General features: G+C 50.2%; 2 protein-coding genes across 12 annotated transcripts in view; both read left to right on the top strand.

The window, feature by feature from the left end:
* The window catches only part of LOC113460708 (tetraspanin-15), a 39,911-nt gene extending 24,976 nt beyond the window's left edge, over nucleotides 1–14,935 (top strand). For 3 of the 9 annotated variants that reach the window (XM_074559366.1, XM_074559365.1, XM_074559364.1), the window contains 3 exons: nucleotides 1,822–1,875; nucleotides 3,717–3,833; nucleotides 12,202–14,846. In XM_074559366.1, coding sequence (XP_074415467.1) covers nucleotides 1,822–1,875; nucleotides 3,717–3,833; nucleotides 12,202–13,134 — 1,104 coding nt within the window. In that variant the 3' untranslated portion in view covers nucleotides 13,135–14,846. Of the gene's footprint in view, nucleotides 1–1,821; nucleotides 1,876–3,716; nucleotides 3,834–12,201 lie in introns of all 9 variants that reach the window. The other 6 variants (XM_074559362.1, XM_074559368.1, XM_074559360.1 and 3 more) reach the window with 6 other exon arrangements.
* A 227-nt stretch (nucleotides 14,936–15,162) lies between these two features.
* SLC4A5 (solute carrier family 4 member 5) overlaps nucleotides 15,163–16,935 on the top strand; it is a 44,672-nt gene continuing 42,899 nt past the window's right edge. For 2 of the 3 annotated variants that reach the window (XM_074559357.1, XM_074559355.1), the window contains exon 1: nucleotides 15,165–15,742. In XM_074559357.1, coding sequence (XP_074415458.1) covers nucleotides 15,324–15,742 — 419 coding nt within the window. In that variant the 5' untranslated portion in view covers nucleotides 15,165–15,323. Of the gene's footprint in view, nucleotides 15,743–16,935 lie in introns of all 3 variants that reach the window. The other variant, XM_074559356.1, reaches the window with a different exon arrangement.

Here is a 16,935-nt window from a genome sequence, read left to right as displayed (position 1 = left end):
CAAGGCCTTGATTGAGGCTCCTGGAGATGGAATTCCTGCAGGGAGCTTTTTTGGGGGGTTTTTTTGGGATAATTTGGTAAAAATAAAACCTGAGCAGGGGGAAGGGAGAGGGGAAAATTCCCTTAATCCAGAGGGGGAGAAATTGGGGAGATTTTTTTGGGAATGCTGGAGGTGGGCTTGGAGCAGCCTTGGGATTTTGGGATTTGGGGATTTTGGGGTTTTGGAGTTTTGGGTTTTTGGGGATTTTGGGATTTTGGGGTTTTGGAATTTTGGGATTTTGGGGATTTGGGGATTTTGGGGTTTTGGGATTTTGGGGATTTTGGGGATTTTGGGATTTTGGGATTTTGGGATTTTGGGATTTTGGGCCCCTTCCCACCCAAAGCACTCCAGGATTGCCTGAGCTGGGTCTGCAGGGTGAATCCACGGAATCTCCAGGAATCCTGGGATGGTTTGGGTTGGGATTTGCCCTCAGCCCCAGGGACACCCCAAATTCCCTCCAGAATTCCCAATTTCCTTTGGATTTCTGGTGATTTCGCATGTTAACCCCTCCCCTTTATCCCGGGATAACCCCACCCCTGTCCCATGTTAACCCTGCCCATATCCTGGGTTAGCCCCGCCCCTATCCTGGGTTAACCCCGCCCCTATCCTGGGTTAACCCCGCCCCTCTACTGGGTTAGCCCCGCCCCTAACCCGGGTTAACCCCGCCCCTATCCCAGGTTAACCCCGCCCCTATCCCGGGTTGGCCCCGCCCCTATCCCGCGTTAACCCCGCCCCTATCCTGGGTTAGCCCCGCCCCTATCCTGGGTTAGCCCCGCCCCTATACCGGATTAACCCCGTCCCCATCCTGGGTTAACCCCGCCCCTATCCTGGGTTAACCCCGCCCCTATCCTGGGTTAGCCCCGCCCCTATCCCGGGTTAACCCCGCCCCTATCCCGGGTTAACCCCGCCCCTGTCCCATGTTAGCCCCGCCCCTATCCTGGGTTAACCCCGCCCCTATCCCGGGTCAGCCCCGCCCCTATCCCGGGTTAACCCCGCCCCTCTACTGGGTTAGTCCCGCCCCTATCCCGGGTTAGTCCCGCCCCTATCTCGTGTTAGCCCCGCCCCCATCCTGGGTTAGCCCCGCCCCTATCCCAGGTTAACCCCGCCCCTATCATGGGTTAGCCCCGCCCCTATCCCGGGTTAACCCCGCCCCTATCCCGGGTTAACCCCGCCCCTATCCTGGGTTAGCCCCGCCCCTATCCTGGGTTAACCCCGCCCCTATCATTGGTTAGCCCCACCTCTATCCTGGGTTAACCCCGCCCCTCTACTGGGTTAGCCCCGCCCCTATCCCAGGTTAGCCCCACCCCTCTACTAGGTTAGCCCCGCCCCTATCCCGGGTTAACCCCGCCCCTGTCCCATGTTAACCCCTCCCCTGTCCTGGGTTAGCCCCGCCCCTGTCCTGGGTAGCCCCGCCCCTATCCCAGGTTAGCCCCGCCCCTATCCTGGGTTAACCCCGCCCCTGTCCTGGGTTAGCCCCGCCTCTATCCCTGGTCAGCCCCGCCCCTATCCAGGGTTAGCCCCGCCCCTATCCTGGGTTAGCCCCGCCCCTATCCCGGGTTAGCCCCACCCCTATCCTATGTTAGCCCCGCCCCTATCCTGGGTTAACCCCGCCCCTATCCTGGGTTAGCCCCGCCCCTATCCCGGGTTAGCCCCGCCCCTATCCCGGGTTAGCCCCGCCCCTGTCCTGGGTTAACCCTGCCCCTATCCTGGGTTAACCCCGCCCCTATCCCGGGTTAACCCCGCCCCTATCCCGGGTTAACCCTTCCCGTGCCGCCCCCGCAGGCGCCCGGGGCCGTGGTGAACACGCTGTGCGGGTACCGCGCCCTGGACAAGGAGGTGAATTTTGGGAATTTCTGGGAATTTTCTGCTCCTTTTTCCCCCAAATCCCAAAAATCAAATTCCCCTTCCCCAAAAATCAAATTCCCCTTCCCCAAAAATCAAATTCCCCTTCCCCAGCCGCTTCCTGCTCCGTTCTGGGGCTTTTCCCGGGAATTTTGGGGCATTTTTGGTGCTCTGGGATTCTCACCTGGGAGCGGCCTCAGCCCTTCCCAGCGGGAGAGGGATCCAGGGATCCCCCAGGTGCAGAAATGTGGGAATTCCTGGCAGAAATGTGGGAATTCCTGGTGGCAGAATTCCTGCCAGAAATGTGGGAATTCACAGCAGAAATGTGAGAATTCTTGCCAGAATTCCCTGCAAAATTCCCTGCAGAAATCTAGAAATTCCCAGCAGAAATGTGGGAATTCCTGGTGGCAGAATTCCTGGCAGAAATGTGGAAATTCCTGCCAGAATTCCCAGCAGAATTCTCTGCAAAAATGTGGGAATTCCTGCCAGAATTCCCTGCAAAATTCCCTGCAGAAATCTGGAAATTCCCAGTAGAAATGTGGGAATTCCTGGCAGAATTCTCTGCAGAAATGTGAGAATTCCTGGTGGCATAATTCCTTACAGAAATGTGGGAATTCCCTGCAGAAATCTGGAAATTCCTTGCAGAAATGTGGGAATTCCTGGCAGAATTCCCAGCAGAATTCCCTGCAGAAATGTGGAAATTCCTGGTGGCAGAATTCCTTGCAGAAATGTGGGAATTCCCAGTAGAAATGTGGGAATTCCTGGTGGCATAATTCCTGCCAGAAATGTGGGAATTCCCAGCAGAAATGTGGGGATGCCTGCCAGAATTCCCAGCAGAAATGTGGGAATTCCTGGTGGCAGAATTCCTGCCAGAAATGTGGGAATTCCTGCCAGAATTCCCAGCAGAATTCCCTGCAGAAATGTGGGAATAATCAGTAGAAATGTGGGAATTCCTGGTGACAGAATTCCTGCAGAAATCTGGAAATTCCCAGTAGAAATGTGGGAATTCCTGGTGGCAGAATTCCTGGCAGAAATGTGGAAATTCCTGCCAGAATTCCCAGCAGAATTCCCTGCAGAAATGTGGAAATTCTCTGCAGAAATGTGGAAATTCCTGCCAGAATTCCCAGCAGAATTCCCTGCAGAAATGTAGAAATTCCTGCCAGAATTCCCTGAAAAATTCCCTGCAGAAATCTGGAAATTCCCTGCAGAAATGTGGGAATTCCTGGTGGCAGAATTCCCTGCAGAAATGTGGAAATTCCTGCCAGAATCCCCAGCAGAATTCCCTGCAGAAATCTAGAAATTCCCAGCAGAAATGTGGGAATTCCTGGCAGAATTGCCAGCAGAATTCTCTGCAGAAATCTGGGAATTCCCTGCAGAAATGTGGGAATTCCCAGTAGAAATGTGGAAATTCCTGGTGACAGAATTCCTGCAGAAATGTGGGAATTCTTGCCAGAATTCCCTGCAAAATTCCCTGCAGAAATGTGGGAATTCCTGGTGGCAGAATTCCTTACATAAATGTGGGAATTCTTGCCAGAATTCCCAGCAGAATTCCCTGCAGAAATGTGGGAATTCCTGGCAGAATTCCCAGCAGAAATGTGGGAATCCCTTCCAGGAATTCCTGGCAGGAATTCCCAGCCCGGGCAGGCCCCAGGATCTCCCAGAGCCCCAATTTGGGATCTGTTCCCCCCTCAGCTCCTTTGGCAGCCCCAGCACCCAAACCCCTCCCTTGGGGCGGCCATTTGGGTCCCAATCCCCCAACCTGAGCCCAAATTCCCGGGAAAGCCACGGATAAATCCCAGAATTCCGGGAATTTTGACCCCCTGTCCTGCCGGCAGCGCCTGGAGCTGCTGGGCACCATCCACGTGCGCGGCTGCATCCACGCCCTGGGGCTCTGGCTCAAGGACAACGGCCCGGCCACGCTGGCCATCGGCTGCTCCCTGCTGCTGCCCCAGGTACGGCCAAAAACCACAGTCCCACATTCCCAAAATCCCACATTCCCACATTCCCAAAATCCCACATTCCCACATTCCCAAATTCCCACATTCCCAAATTCCCAAAATCCCACATTCCCACATTCCCACATTCCCAAATTCCCAAATCCCCAAATTCCCAAATTCCCAAAATCCCAAATTCCCAAGTTCCCAAATTCCCACATTCCCAAATTCCCAAATATTCCCAAATCCCGGCTGCAGTTCTCGAATCCCATCTGCGGTTCCCCAATCCCGGCTCCAATTTCCAAATCCCGACTCCAATTCCCAAATTCCCACTGAAATTCCGAAATCCCCTCTGCAATTCCCAATCCCAGCTCCAATTCCCAAATCCCGGCTGCAATTCTCAAATTCCCCCTGCAATTCCCAATCCCAGCTGCAATTCCCCAATCCCAGTTCCCAAATTCTCACTGCAATTCCCAAATTCCATCTGCAATTCCCAATTCCTGCTGTAATCCCCCAATCCCAGCTCCAATTCCCAAATTCCCATCTCTAATTCCCAGTCCCAGCTGCAATTCCCAAATTCCTGCTCCAATTCCCAAATTCCAGTTGCAATTCCTCAATCCCAGCTGCAATTCCCAAATCCCATCTCCAATTCCCAAATTCCCACTGCAATTCCCAAATTCTCACTGCAATTCTCAAATCCCAGCTCCAATTCCCAAATTCCCACTGCAATTCCCAAATCCCAGCTGCAATTCCCCAATTCCTGCTGTAATCCCCCAATCCCAGCTCCAATTCCCAAATTCCTGATGCAATTCCCAAATTCCCACTGCAATTCCCAAATCCCAGCTCCCATTCCCAAATTCCTGATGCAATTCCGCAATCCCAGCTGCAATTCCCAAATTCCTGCTCCAATTCCCAAATTCCCATCTCTAATTCCCAACTCCCAGCTCCAATTCCCAAATCCCAGCTGCAATTCCCAAATTCCCACTGAAATTCCCCAATGCCAGCTCCAATTCCCAAATCCCAGCTGCAATTCCCAAATTCCCACTGAAATTCCCCAATCCCAGCTCCAATTCCCAAATTCCCATCTCTAATTCCCAAATCCCAGCTTCAATTCCCAAATTCATACTGAAATTCCCAAATCCCAGCTGCAATTCTCAAATTCCCACTGCAATTCCCAATCCCAGCTGCAATTCCCAAATCCCAGTTGGAGTTTCCAGACTCCCAAATTCCCAAATTCTCGGCTGCAATTCCCAAATCCCAGCTCCAATTCCCAAATTCTCACTGCAATTCTCAAATCCTGGCTGCAGTTTCCCAAATCCCGGCTGCAATTCCCAAATTCATACTGAAATTCCCAAATCCCGGCTGCAATCCCCAAATCCCAGCTCCAATCCCCCAATCCCAGCTCCAATTCCCAAATTCCCATCTCGAATTCCCAGTCCCAGCTGCAATTCCCAAATTCCTACTGCAATTCCCCAATCCCAGCTGCAATTCCCCAATTCCTGCTCCAATTCCCAAATTCCCATCTCTAATTCCCAAATCCCAGCTGCAATTCCCAATTCCCAGCTGCAATTCCCAAATCCCAGCTCCAATTCCCAAATTCCCACTGCAATTCCCAAATTCCCAGCTCCCATTCCCATATTCCCGCTGCCATTCCCAATCCCAGCTGCAGTTCCCGGGATCAGGGCTGACCCCGCAGTTTTGGGGCTCTCGGCTCCTTTCCCTGCTGGATGTGGGAAAATCCTTTGGGATCCCAAAAAAATCCTTTGGTGGGACAGGGAAAGTCATCCCTCATCCATTAACAGCGGGCTGCTAATTGGGGATGCTAATGGGGAATGCTAATGAGGAATGCTAATGAGGAATGCTAATGGGGAGAAATCCACGGGAATGGAGCCCTGATGGGTCTGGAGTGGTGCCATTAATGGGGAATGCTGGGGGAAAAATTGGGAATGCTGATGGAACTGGAGAGGTGTTGGTAACGGGGAATGGTGGGGGCAAAAATCCCTGGAATTCTGGGGGAAAAATCCCTGGAATTCTGGGGAAAAATCCCTGGAATTCTGGGGGAAAAATCCCTGGAATTCTGGGGGAAAAATCCCTGGAATTCTGGGGACAAATCCCTGGAATTCTGCTGGGTCTGGCCATCCATCCATCCATCCATCCATCCATCCATCCATCCATCCATCCATCCATCCATCCATCCATCCATCCCTCCCTGTGAGTTATTGTCCGTCTGTCCATCCATCCCTGTGAGTTATTGTCTGTCTGTCCATCCATCCCTGTGAGTTATTGTCCGTCTGTCCATCCCTCCCTCCCTGTGAGTTATTGTCCGTCTGTCCATCCATCCCTGTGAGTTATTGTCCGTCTGTCCCATCCATCCCTCCCTGTGAGTTATTGTCCGTCTGTCCCATCCCTCCCTGTGAGTTATTGTCCGTCTGTCCCATCCCTCCCTGTGCGTTATTGTCCGTCTGTCCATCCATCCCTGTGAGTTATTGTCCATCTGTCCTGTCCATCCCTGTGAGTTATTGTCCGTCTGTCCCATCCATTCATCCCTGTGAGTTATTGTCCGTCTGTCCATCCGTCCCTGTGAGTTATTGTCCGTCTGTCCATCCATCCCTGTGAGTTATTGTCCGTCTGTCCATCCATTCATCCCTGTGAGTTATTGTCCGTCTGTCCATCCATCCCTGTGAGTTATTGTCCGTCTGTCCCATCCCTCCCTGTGAGTTATTGTCCGTCTGTCCCATCCATCCATCCCTGTGAGTTATTGTCCGTCTGTCCCATCCATCCATCCCTCCCTGTGAGTTATTGTCCGTCTGTCCCATCCATCCATCCCGGTGAGTTATTGTCTGTCTGTCCATCCATCCCTGTGCGTTATTGTCCGTCTGTCCCATCCATCCCTGTGAGTTATTGTCCGTCTGTCCATCCATCCTGTGAGTTATTGTCTGTCTGTCCATCCATCCCTGTGAGTTATTGTCCGTCTGTCCCGTCCATCCCTGTGAGTTATTGTCCCTCTGTCCCATCCCTCCCTGTGCGTTATTGTCCGTCTGTCCCATCCATCCCTCCCTGTGCGTTATTGTCCGTCTGTCCATCCCTCCCTGTGAATTATTGTCCGTCTGTCCCATCCCTCCCTGTGAGTTATTGTCTGTCTGTCCATCCCTCCCTGTGAGTTATTGTCCGTCTGTCCCATCCATCCCTCCCTGTGCGTTATTGTCCGTCTGTCCCATCCATCCCTCCCTGTGAGTTATTGTCCGTCTGTCCATCCATCCCTGTGAGTTATTGTCCGTCTGTCCCATCCATCCCTGTGAGTTATTGTCCGTCTGTCCATCCATCCCTGTGAGTTATTGTCCCTCTGTCCATCCCTCCCTGTGAGTTATTGTCCGTCTGTCCCATCCATCCCTCCCTGTGAGTTATTGTCCGTCTGTCCCATCCATCCCTCCCCTGTGAGTTATTGTCCGTCTGTCCATCCATCCATCCATCCATCCCTCCCCTGTGAGTTATTGTCCGTCTGTCCCTCCCTCCCCCCCGCGGTGCCGGAGATGGACGAGCCCATTCCGTGGAAATCGCGGAATTTTCCCCGCCGGGCGTTTTCCATCTCCGGCTGACGGGGGTGGAGAACGTTCAGCGTTTCCTGGGAAGATGAATTTGGGATTTGTTCCTGCTCCAGGGGGAGGGAAAAGGGAACGAATGGAGGATTTGGGATTTTTCCATCCCAGCTCTGCAAAAATCCCAATTTAGGGAATGGAAATCCAAAAAATTAGGGAAAAAAACCCCAATTTGGGATTTGTAAACTCTGGGAAAATTCAGCGTTCCAGGATCCAGCCAGAACTGGGGAATGTTCCCAAATTCCTATGGAAAAGGGATTTTTTTGTTTTTAATGGAATCCCATAAACTCCTGGGATTTATGGATTTTTTTATGGATTCCCAAAGCTCCTGAGAATTACGGATTTTTTATGGGGTCCCAAAGCTTTTGGGATTTATGGATTTTTAGGGATTCCCAAAGCTTCTGGGATTTATCAATTTTTTTTTAGAGATTGCCATAAACTCTTGGGATTTATGGATTTTTTATGGATTCCCATAAATTCCCAGGTTTTATGGAATTTTTAGGGATTCCCAAAGCTTCTGGAATTTATGTTTTTTTTAGGGATTCCCATAAACTCCTGGGATTTATGGATTCCCAAAGCTTTTGGGATTTCTGGATTTTTTTATGGATTCCCAAAGCTTTTGGGATTTCTGGATTTTTTTATGGATTCCCAAAGCTTTTGGGATTTATGGATTTTTTATGGATTCCCAAAGCTTTTGGGATTTATACATTTTTTATAAATTCCCATAAATCCCATAACTCTTGGGATTTCTGGATTTTTTTATGGATTCCCAAACCCCTGGAATTTATGGATTTTTTTATAGATTCCCATAAATCCCATAACTCTTGGGATTTCTGGATTTTTTAATGAATTCCCAAAGCTCCTGGGATTTATGGATTCCCAAAGCTTTTGGGATTTATGTTTTTTTTATGGATTCCCATAAACTCCTGGGATTTATGGATTTTTTATAGATTCCCATAAATCCCATAGCTCTTGGGATTTATGGATTTTTTATAGATTCCCATAAATCCCATAACTCTTGGGATTTCTGGATTTTTTAATGAATTCCCAAAGCTCCTGGGATTTATGGATTTTTAGGGATTCCCATAAACTCCTGGGATTTATGGATTCCCAAAGCCCCTGGAATTTATGGATTTTTTATGGATTCCCATAAATCCCATAACTCTTGGGATTTCTGGATTTTTTAATGAATTCCCAAAGCCCCTGGGATTTATGGATTTTTAGGGATTCCCATAAACTCCTGGGATTTATGGATTCCCAAAGCTTTTGGGATTTATGGATTTTTTTATGGATTCCCAGAGCTCCTGGAATTTATGGATTTTTATAGATTCCCATAAATCCCATAACTCTTGGGATTTCTGGATTTTTGATGGATTCCCAAAGCTTTTGGGATTTATGCATTTTTTATAGATTCCCATAAATCCCATAACTCTTGGGATTTCTGGATTTTTTAATGAATTCCCAAAGCTCCTGGGATTTATGGATTCCCAAAGCTCCTGGGATTTATGGATTTTCTTAGGGATTCTCATAAACTCCTGGGATTTATGGATTCCCAAAGCTTTTGGGATTTCTGGATTTTTTTATGGATTCCCAAAGCCCCTGGGATTTATGCATTTTTTATAGATTCCCATAAATCCCATAGCTCTTGGGATTTATGGATTTTTTTTATGGATTCCCAAAGCTCCTGGGATCTCTTTACCCCCTGGATAAACCCAAAACCCTTTCCCATGGATTTTCCCCCCTTGGGCTCTCAAATCCCAGCTTGGGAACAGCTGAAATTCCATCCGGGAAGAGCCGGAGCATCCCTGAATCCCAAATCCGCAATTCCAGGATCCCAATCCCAGCTCACATTCCAGGTTTGGTTTTTCCAGCCCGTTCCGGTTTCCCGGCGGTGCCGTGAGCGCGGAGCCGATATTGGATCCATCCATAACCCTGACAGGAGCGGGGTTGGGATTTGGGATTTGGGATTTGGGATTTGGGGTTTGGGATTTGGGGTTTGGGATCGGGAACGGGGCCGTGACGCAGAGCAGGGGTTGGATTGGTTTTATTTCCTTTTATTGCCCGTTTTTATTGGGATTTTAGATGGCTTTATTTCCTTTTATTCCTTGTTATTTTATTCCCTTTTATTTTATTCCCTTTTATTCCCCATTTTCTCTGGGATTCAGGATCCTGACTGAAGCCTTTGCATGGTTTTATTCCCTTTTATTGCCCATTTTTATTGGGATTTGGGATTTTAGATGGTTTTATTCCCCATTTTCTATGGGATTTGGGATCCTGGTGAAGCCTTTGCATGCTTTTATTCCCTTTTATTCCCCATTTTCCTTGGGATTTGGGGTCATGACTGAGGGGTTTGGATCATTTTATTCCCTTTTATTTCCCATTTTCTCTGGGATTTGGGATCTTGGATGGCTTTATTTCCTTTTATTGCCCGTTTTTATTGGGATTTGGGATTTTAGATGGCTTTATTTCCTTTTATTCCCCATTTTCTCTGGGGTTCAGGATCCTGACTGAAGCCTTTGCATGGTTTTATTCCCTTTTATTCCCCATTTTCCTTGGGATTCGGGATATTGGATGGCTTTATTTCCTTTTATTGCCCGTTTTCCTTGGGATTTGGGATTTTAGATGGTTTATTCCCCATTTTCTCTGGGATTTGGGATCCTGGCTGAAGCCTTTGGATGGTTTTATTCCCTTCCAGAATTCCCCATTTTCTCTGGGATTTGGGATCTTGGATGGCTTTATTCCCTTTTATTCCTTTTTATTTTATTCCCTTTTATTTTATTCCCTTTTATTTTATTCCCTTCTATTCCCCATTTTCTCTGGGATTTGGGATCCTGACTAAAGCCTTTGGATGGTTTTATTCCCTTTTATTCCCCATTTGCTCTGAGATTCGAGATCTTGGATGGTTTTATTCTCTTTTATTCCCCCATTTTCTCTGGAATTCAGGATCATGACTGAGGGGCTTGCGTGGCTTTATTCCCTTTTATTCCCCATTTTCCTTTGGATTCAGGATCTTGGATGGTTTTATTCCCTTTTATTCCCCATTTTCCTTGGGATTTGGGATTTTAGATGGTTTTATTCCCTTTTATTGCCTGTTTTCCTTGGGATTTGGGATTTTAGATGGTTTATTCCCCATTTTCTCTGGGATTCAGGATCCTGGCTAAAGCTTTTGGATGGTTTTATTCCTTTCCAGAATTCCACATTTTCTTTGGGATTTGGGATCTTGGATGGCTTTATTCCCCATTTTCTCTGGCATTTGGATTTTAGATGATTTAATTCCCTTCTATTCCCCATTTTCTCTGGGATTCAGAATCCTGACTAAAGCCTTTGGATGGTTTTATTCCCTTCTATTCCCCATTTTCTCTGGGATTTGGGATCTTGGATGGTTTTATTCCCTTCTATTCCCCATTTTCTTTGGGATTTGGGATCTTGGATGGTTTTATTCCCTTCCAGAATTCCCCATTTTCTCTGGGATTTGGGATCCCCATGGAGGCCTTTGGATGGTTTTATTCCCTTTTATTCCCCATTTTCTCTGGGATTTGGGAACTGGTTTGGTTGGTTTTATTCCCATTTTTTTCTGGGATTCCTCAGCACAGGAGCAGCAGCCATCCCATCCCATCCCAGCCCCGGCTCTGTTTCCATGGAATTCACACACAAATCCTCCTGCGAGGCAAAAATGCCAAATCTGCCCCAAATCCCGCATTTCAAAGGGTTTTCCTGGCTCTGGGGGATCGGGATTGGGATTTTGGTGGGGGCTGTGACAGTTCCATAATGGGAGCGAGCTGGCACCCGTGGAAATGGGATTGCGAATTCCGAAGGGCTCGCTCGGGGTGGGGATCAGCACAATCCCATTATGATCCCATTGTTAATGATCCCATTATGATCCCATTGTTAATTATCCCATTATGATCCCATTATTAATTATCCCATTATTATCCCCTTATTATTATCCCATTATTATCCCATTTCCCAGTGCTGTCCCTGACCCTTTAGGATATCCCTGACCCCTTTAGGATATCCCTGACTCTTTTAGGATATCCCTGACTCTTTTGGGGTCTCCCTGATCCTTTTGGGGTGTTCTTGATCCTTTTGGGGTGTTCTTGACCCCTTTTTGGATATTCCTGACCCTTTAGGATATCCCTGTCCTCTTTGGGATATCCCTGATCCCATTAGGGAGCTTTCTGACCCCTTTTAGGATATCCCTGTCTCTTTTGAGATTTCCCCGTCCCCTTTAGGATCTGTCTGTCCCTTTTAGAATATCCCTGTCCCCTTTAGGGTGTCCTTGTCCCCTTTTAGGATATCCCTGTCACCTTTTGGGGTGTTCCTGACCCTTTTAGGATATTTCTGACCCCTTTTAGGATATTTTTGAACCCTTTGAGGTGTCCCTGTCCCCTTTTAGGATGTCCCTGACCCTTTTAGGATGTCCTTGACCCTTTTAGGATATTTCTGACCCCTTTAGGACCTCCCTGTCCCCTTTTGGGGTGTCTCTGACCCTTTTGGGGTGTTCCTGTCTCCTTTTAGGATATCCCTGACCCTTTGGGGTGTCCCTGACCCTTTTGGGGCATTCCTGACCCTTTTAGGATATTTCTGACCCTTTTAGGACCTCTCGGTCCCTTTTGAGATGTCCTTGTCCCCTTTAGGATCTCCCTGAGCCTTTTAGGACCCCCCTGACCCTTTGGGGTGCCCCTGACCCTTTTAGGATATTTCTGACCCCTTTTAGGACCCCCCTGCCCCCATTGGGGTGCCCCTGCCCCCTTTGGGCCCCCCCTGACCCTGTGGGGTTTCCGTGGCAGCTGCTGGGCCTGGCCCTGGCCCGGCTGCACTGGCAGCAGCTGAGCGAGCTCCGCTCCCGCTGCGATTTCGTGGATTCGGGACCGGGCCCGGGCGCGGCCCCGCTGGATCTGACGGGAGCGGGCTGGTGCTGGTGCCTGCCCCGCGACGGCGGCTACGGCGGCTACGGCGGCTACGGGAGCACCGGGAGCACCGGGAATAACGGGAATAACGGGGACACGGAGAGCACCGGGAGCACCGGGAATAACGGGAATAACGGGGACACGGAGAGCGCCGGGAGCTACAGGAGCACCGGGAATGACGGGGACAACGGGGACACGGAGAGCGCCGGGAGCACCGGGAATGACGGGGACAACGGGGACACGGAGAGCGCCGGGAGCACCGGGAATGACGGGAATAACGGGAGCACCGGGAGCTACAGGAGCACCGGGAATGACGGGGACAACGGAAACACCGGCAGTGCCAGGAGCATTGGGAATAACGGGAATGACGGGAGCGCTGGGAATAACGGGAACGGCTGGGACACCGGGAGTGCCGGGAGCGGCGGGGACAGCTGGAATAGAGGGGACACCGGGAGCAACGGGAATAACGGGAATAGCGGGAATAACAGGAACAGCTGGAATAATGGGAACAGCTGGAATGGCGGGGACAACGGGAATAATGGGAACAGCTGGAATAGCAGGGACACCGGGAACAACGGGAATAACGGGAACATCGGGAACAGCTGGAATGGCGGGAACAGCTGGAATGGCAGGGACACCGGGAGCTCTGGGAATAACGGGAACAGCTGGAATGGCGGGGACACCGAGAACAACGGGAATAACGGGAGCATCGGGGACACCGGGAATGGCGGCTGGGAGGAGGAGGAGGAGGAGGAGGAGGAGGAGGAGGAGGAGGAGGAGGATGAAGGCGCCGCCTTCCTCCGCAGAGTGTGAGGAGCGCTCGGACTCGTAGCAGAACACGGGGAAAAAATGGGATTTTTCCTCTCAGGTCCCGAATTTTCTTGGTGAAAAAACCAGGAATTTTTCATATTTTGGAAATGGGAAATTTTTGTGGATTTCCTTTGGGAAAATTGGGGAAAAAATTGGGGTTTTTTATTCTCAGCTCCCATTGAGAAAATGGGTAAAAATGGGATTTTTCCTCTCAGGTCGTGGATTTCCTTTGGGAAAATTGGGGGAAAATTTGGGGTTGTTTATTCTTAGCTCATGTTGGGGAAAGTGTGAAATAATGGGGTTTTTCCTCTCATCTCCCATTGAGGAAATGGGAAAAAATAGAATTTTTTTTTCTCTCAGGTTGTGGATTTCCTTTGGGAAAACTGTAAAAAAAAAAAAAAAAAAAAAAGAGATTTTTGTTCTCAGCTCCCATTGGGAAAACGGTAAAAAAAAAAAGGATTTTTCCTCTCCTGTATTCCCTTGGGGCAAACTGGGATGGAATGGGATGGGATTTATTGATGTTCCCGTCAAAGGCTGCAGGGAGCGGGGCCGAGCGTGAAATCGTGGGGTGGGAGGGAAAACGTGGAATTGGGAACGATTCCAGGGAAATCCTGACCCCAAACCTGCCAGGGGGAAATCCTGACCCCAAACCTCCCAATGGAAATCCTGACCCCAAACCCTCCCAATGGAAATCCTGACCCCAAATCTGCCATGGGGAAATCCTGACCCCAAACCTTCCCAATGGAAATCCTGACCCCAAACCTGCCAGGGGGAAATCCTGACCCCAAACCTGCCATGGGGAAATCCTGACCCCAAACCTGCCAATGGAAATCCTGACCCCAAACCTGCCATGGGGAAATCCTGACCCCAAACCTGCCAGGGGGAAATCCTGACCCCAAACCCTCCCAATGGAAATCCTGACCCCAAACCTGGGGGGATTCCTTGGGGCCTGAGCTCGGCTCTCCAGGGGATTTGGGATCATCCCATGGATGAAGGTTTGGGATCATCCCATGGATGAAGGTTTGGGATGGTCCCAGTGCTGAATTTGGGATTATCCCATGGAAAGGGGTTTGGGATCATCCCATGGATGGGGCTTTGGGATCATCCCACTGAGGGGATTTGGGATCGTCCCAGTGCTGAATTTGGGATCATCCCATGGATGAAGGTTTGGGATCATTCCCATGGATGGGGTTTGGGATCGTCCCAGTGCTGAATTTGGGATCATCCCATGGATGAAGGTTTGGGATCATTCCCATGGATGGGGTTTGGGATGGTCCCAGTGCTGAATTTGGGATTATCCCATGGATGAAGGTTTGGGATCATCTCATGGATGGGGATTTGGGATCATCCATGGAAAGGGGTTTGGGATCATCCCACTGAGGGGATTTGGGATCATCCCATGGATGAAGGTTTGGGATCATCCCATGGATGAAGGTTTGGGATCATCCCATGGAAAGGGGTTTGGGATCGTCCCATGGAAAGGGGTTTGGGATCATCCCAGTGCTGGATTTGGGATCGTCCCATGGATGGGGCTTTGGGATCATCCCATGGATGGGGTTTGGGATTGTCCCAGTGCTGAATTTGGGATCATCCCATGGATGGGGATTTGGGATCATCCCATGGATGGGGTTTGTGATGGTCCCAGTGCTGAATTTGGGATCATCCCATGGAAAGGGGTTTGGGATCATCCCATGGATGAAGGTTTGGGATCATCTCACTGAGGGGGTTTGGGATCATCCCAGTGCTGAATTTGGGATTATCCCATGGATGAAGGTTTGGGATCATTCCCATGGATGAAGGTTTGGGATCATCTCATGGAAAGGGGTTTGGGATCATCCCATGGATGTGGATTTGGGATCATCCCATGGATGGGGTTTGGGATGGTCCCAGTGCTGAATTTGGGATTATCCCATGGATGAAGGTTTGGGATCATCCCATGGATGGGGATTTGGGATCATCCCACTGAGGGGGTTTGGGATCATCCCATGGATGTGGTTTGGGATCATCCCAGTGCTAGATTTGGGATCACCCCACTGAGGGGATTTGGGATCATCCTATGGATGGGATTTGGGATCACCCCACCGGATCTCTCTGCCATTCCCTGAGCTCCAGACACAGCACCCAGAGCAGTTCCCTCCCGAATCCCCCAAACCCCCCAGACCCAAACCCCGCAGCCTGGGCTGGATCCCCCCATGCCAGCGATCCCACCCGGAATCCCCATCCCGGTGTGGGGCCGATCCCGTGGGTTCCCCCCTTCCCTTCCCTTCCCTTCCCTTCCCTTCCCTTCCCTTCCCTTCCCTTCCCTTCCCTTCCCTTCCCTTCCCTTCCCTTCCCTTCCCTTCCCTTCCCTTCCCTTCCCTTCCCTTCCCTTCCCTTCCCTTCCCTTCCCTTCCCTTCCCTTCCCTTCCCTTCCCTTCCCTTCCCTTCCCTTCCCTTCCCTTCCCTTCCCTTCCCTTCCCTTCCCTTCCCTCCCCCGGCACTCCCGTGATGCTCCGGCCGCCATCGATCCGTCGGCGTCGCTGGGATGCTGCGAGGGCGGCTCTGACTCCCGACAGTCCCGACAGTCCCGACCCCACAGCCCCATCCCAGAGCTGTCCCTGGGCAGCCTCGGGTGAGTTTGGGAAACTGGGAAATTGGGAAATTGGGAAATTGGGATTTCGTGGGATTGGGGTCGGCGCTTTGGGGTCGCTGACAGAGCAGCTCTGGCTCCTGACAGTCCCACTTTCCCTGACCCCAAAACCCGATCCCAAATCTCTTTTTGGGGAGTTCCAGGTGAGTTTGGAAGGGGAAATCTCCCTTTAGGGGAAATCTCCTTTTTGGGGAAATCTTTTTGGGTTTCATAGGATCAGGGCTGGTGCTTTGGGGTCGCTGACAGAGCAGCTCTGACTCCTGGAAATCCCACTTTCCCCTGACCCCACAACCCAATCCCAAATCTCTCTTTGGGGAGCTCCTGGTGAGTTTGGAAGGGGAAATCTGGTTTTTGGGGAAATCTTTTTGGGTTTCATAGGATCAGGGTTGGCACTTTGGGGTCACTGACAGAGCAGCTCTGACTCACAGCAATCCCACTTTCCCCTGACCCCAAAACCCGATCCCAAATCTCTTTTTGGGGAGCTCCTGGTGGGTTTGGAAGGGGAAATCTCCTTTTTGGAGAAATCTCCCTTTAGGGAAAATCTCCCTTTTTGGAAAATCTTTTTGGTGAAATCTCCTTTTTGGGGAAATCTCAGTTTTGGGGTTTCACAGGATTGGGGGCAGCGCTGGGTTTGCTTTCCCTGCCTGGATTTCCCTGGAATTCCAGTTGGGTTTTCCAGCTCCAATTCCTGCTCCAGGTTGGATTTTGGGGATTTAGGGGGAAAATCTCTCTGTGGGAAAAATCCCAGCTCATCCGAGCCCGGGATCGATCGGGAGCCTCCATTTACCCGTCCCTGACAAAGCCCGGCTTCACCCGGGGGCTCCCAGATCCCCAAAATCCCATTTTATCCCAGATTGATCCCAGTTTAAAGGGTTTGTAACCCCAATCCATCCTCTGGGAATCCCAACCCGCCGGGATTTCCTGGGGATTGGGATTTTTTTATTTTTTAAATGATCGTTTTTAGAGTAAAGCCATTCCTGGGGGCGTTTTCCTGCTTTTTTTGTGCTTTTCCAGCTTCCTAAAATCCTCAGGTTCACCCCAAAATGGTTTTGGGAAGCCAAAGCTCGATGGTGTCCCTAAAACTGCCCAGTTTGGGGTTTCCCTCCTGAGGAAAAACCCTGAATTTGTTTCTCCTTAAATGAAACCAATCCTGCCAAAAGCGTCGGATTGGCAGA

The sequence above is a fragment of the Zonotrichia albicollis genome, chromosome 26 (assembly GCF_047830755.1).
Source record: "Zonotrichia albicollis isolate bZonAlb1 chromosome 26, bZonAlb1.hap1, whole genome shotgun sequence".
Lineage (NCBI taxonomy): Eukaryota > Metazoa > Chordata > Aves > Passeriformes > Passerellidae > Zonotrichia > Zonotrichia albicollis.
Note: the sequence above shows the minus strand (reverse complement) of the source record. Positions and strands in the feature narration are given on the sequence as shown.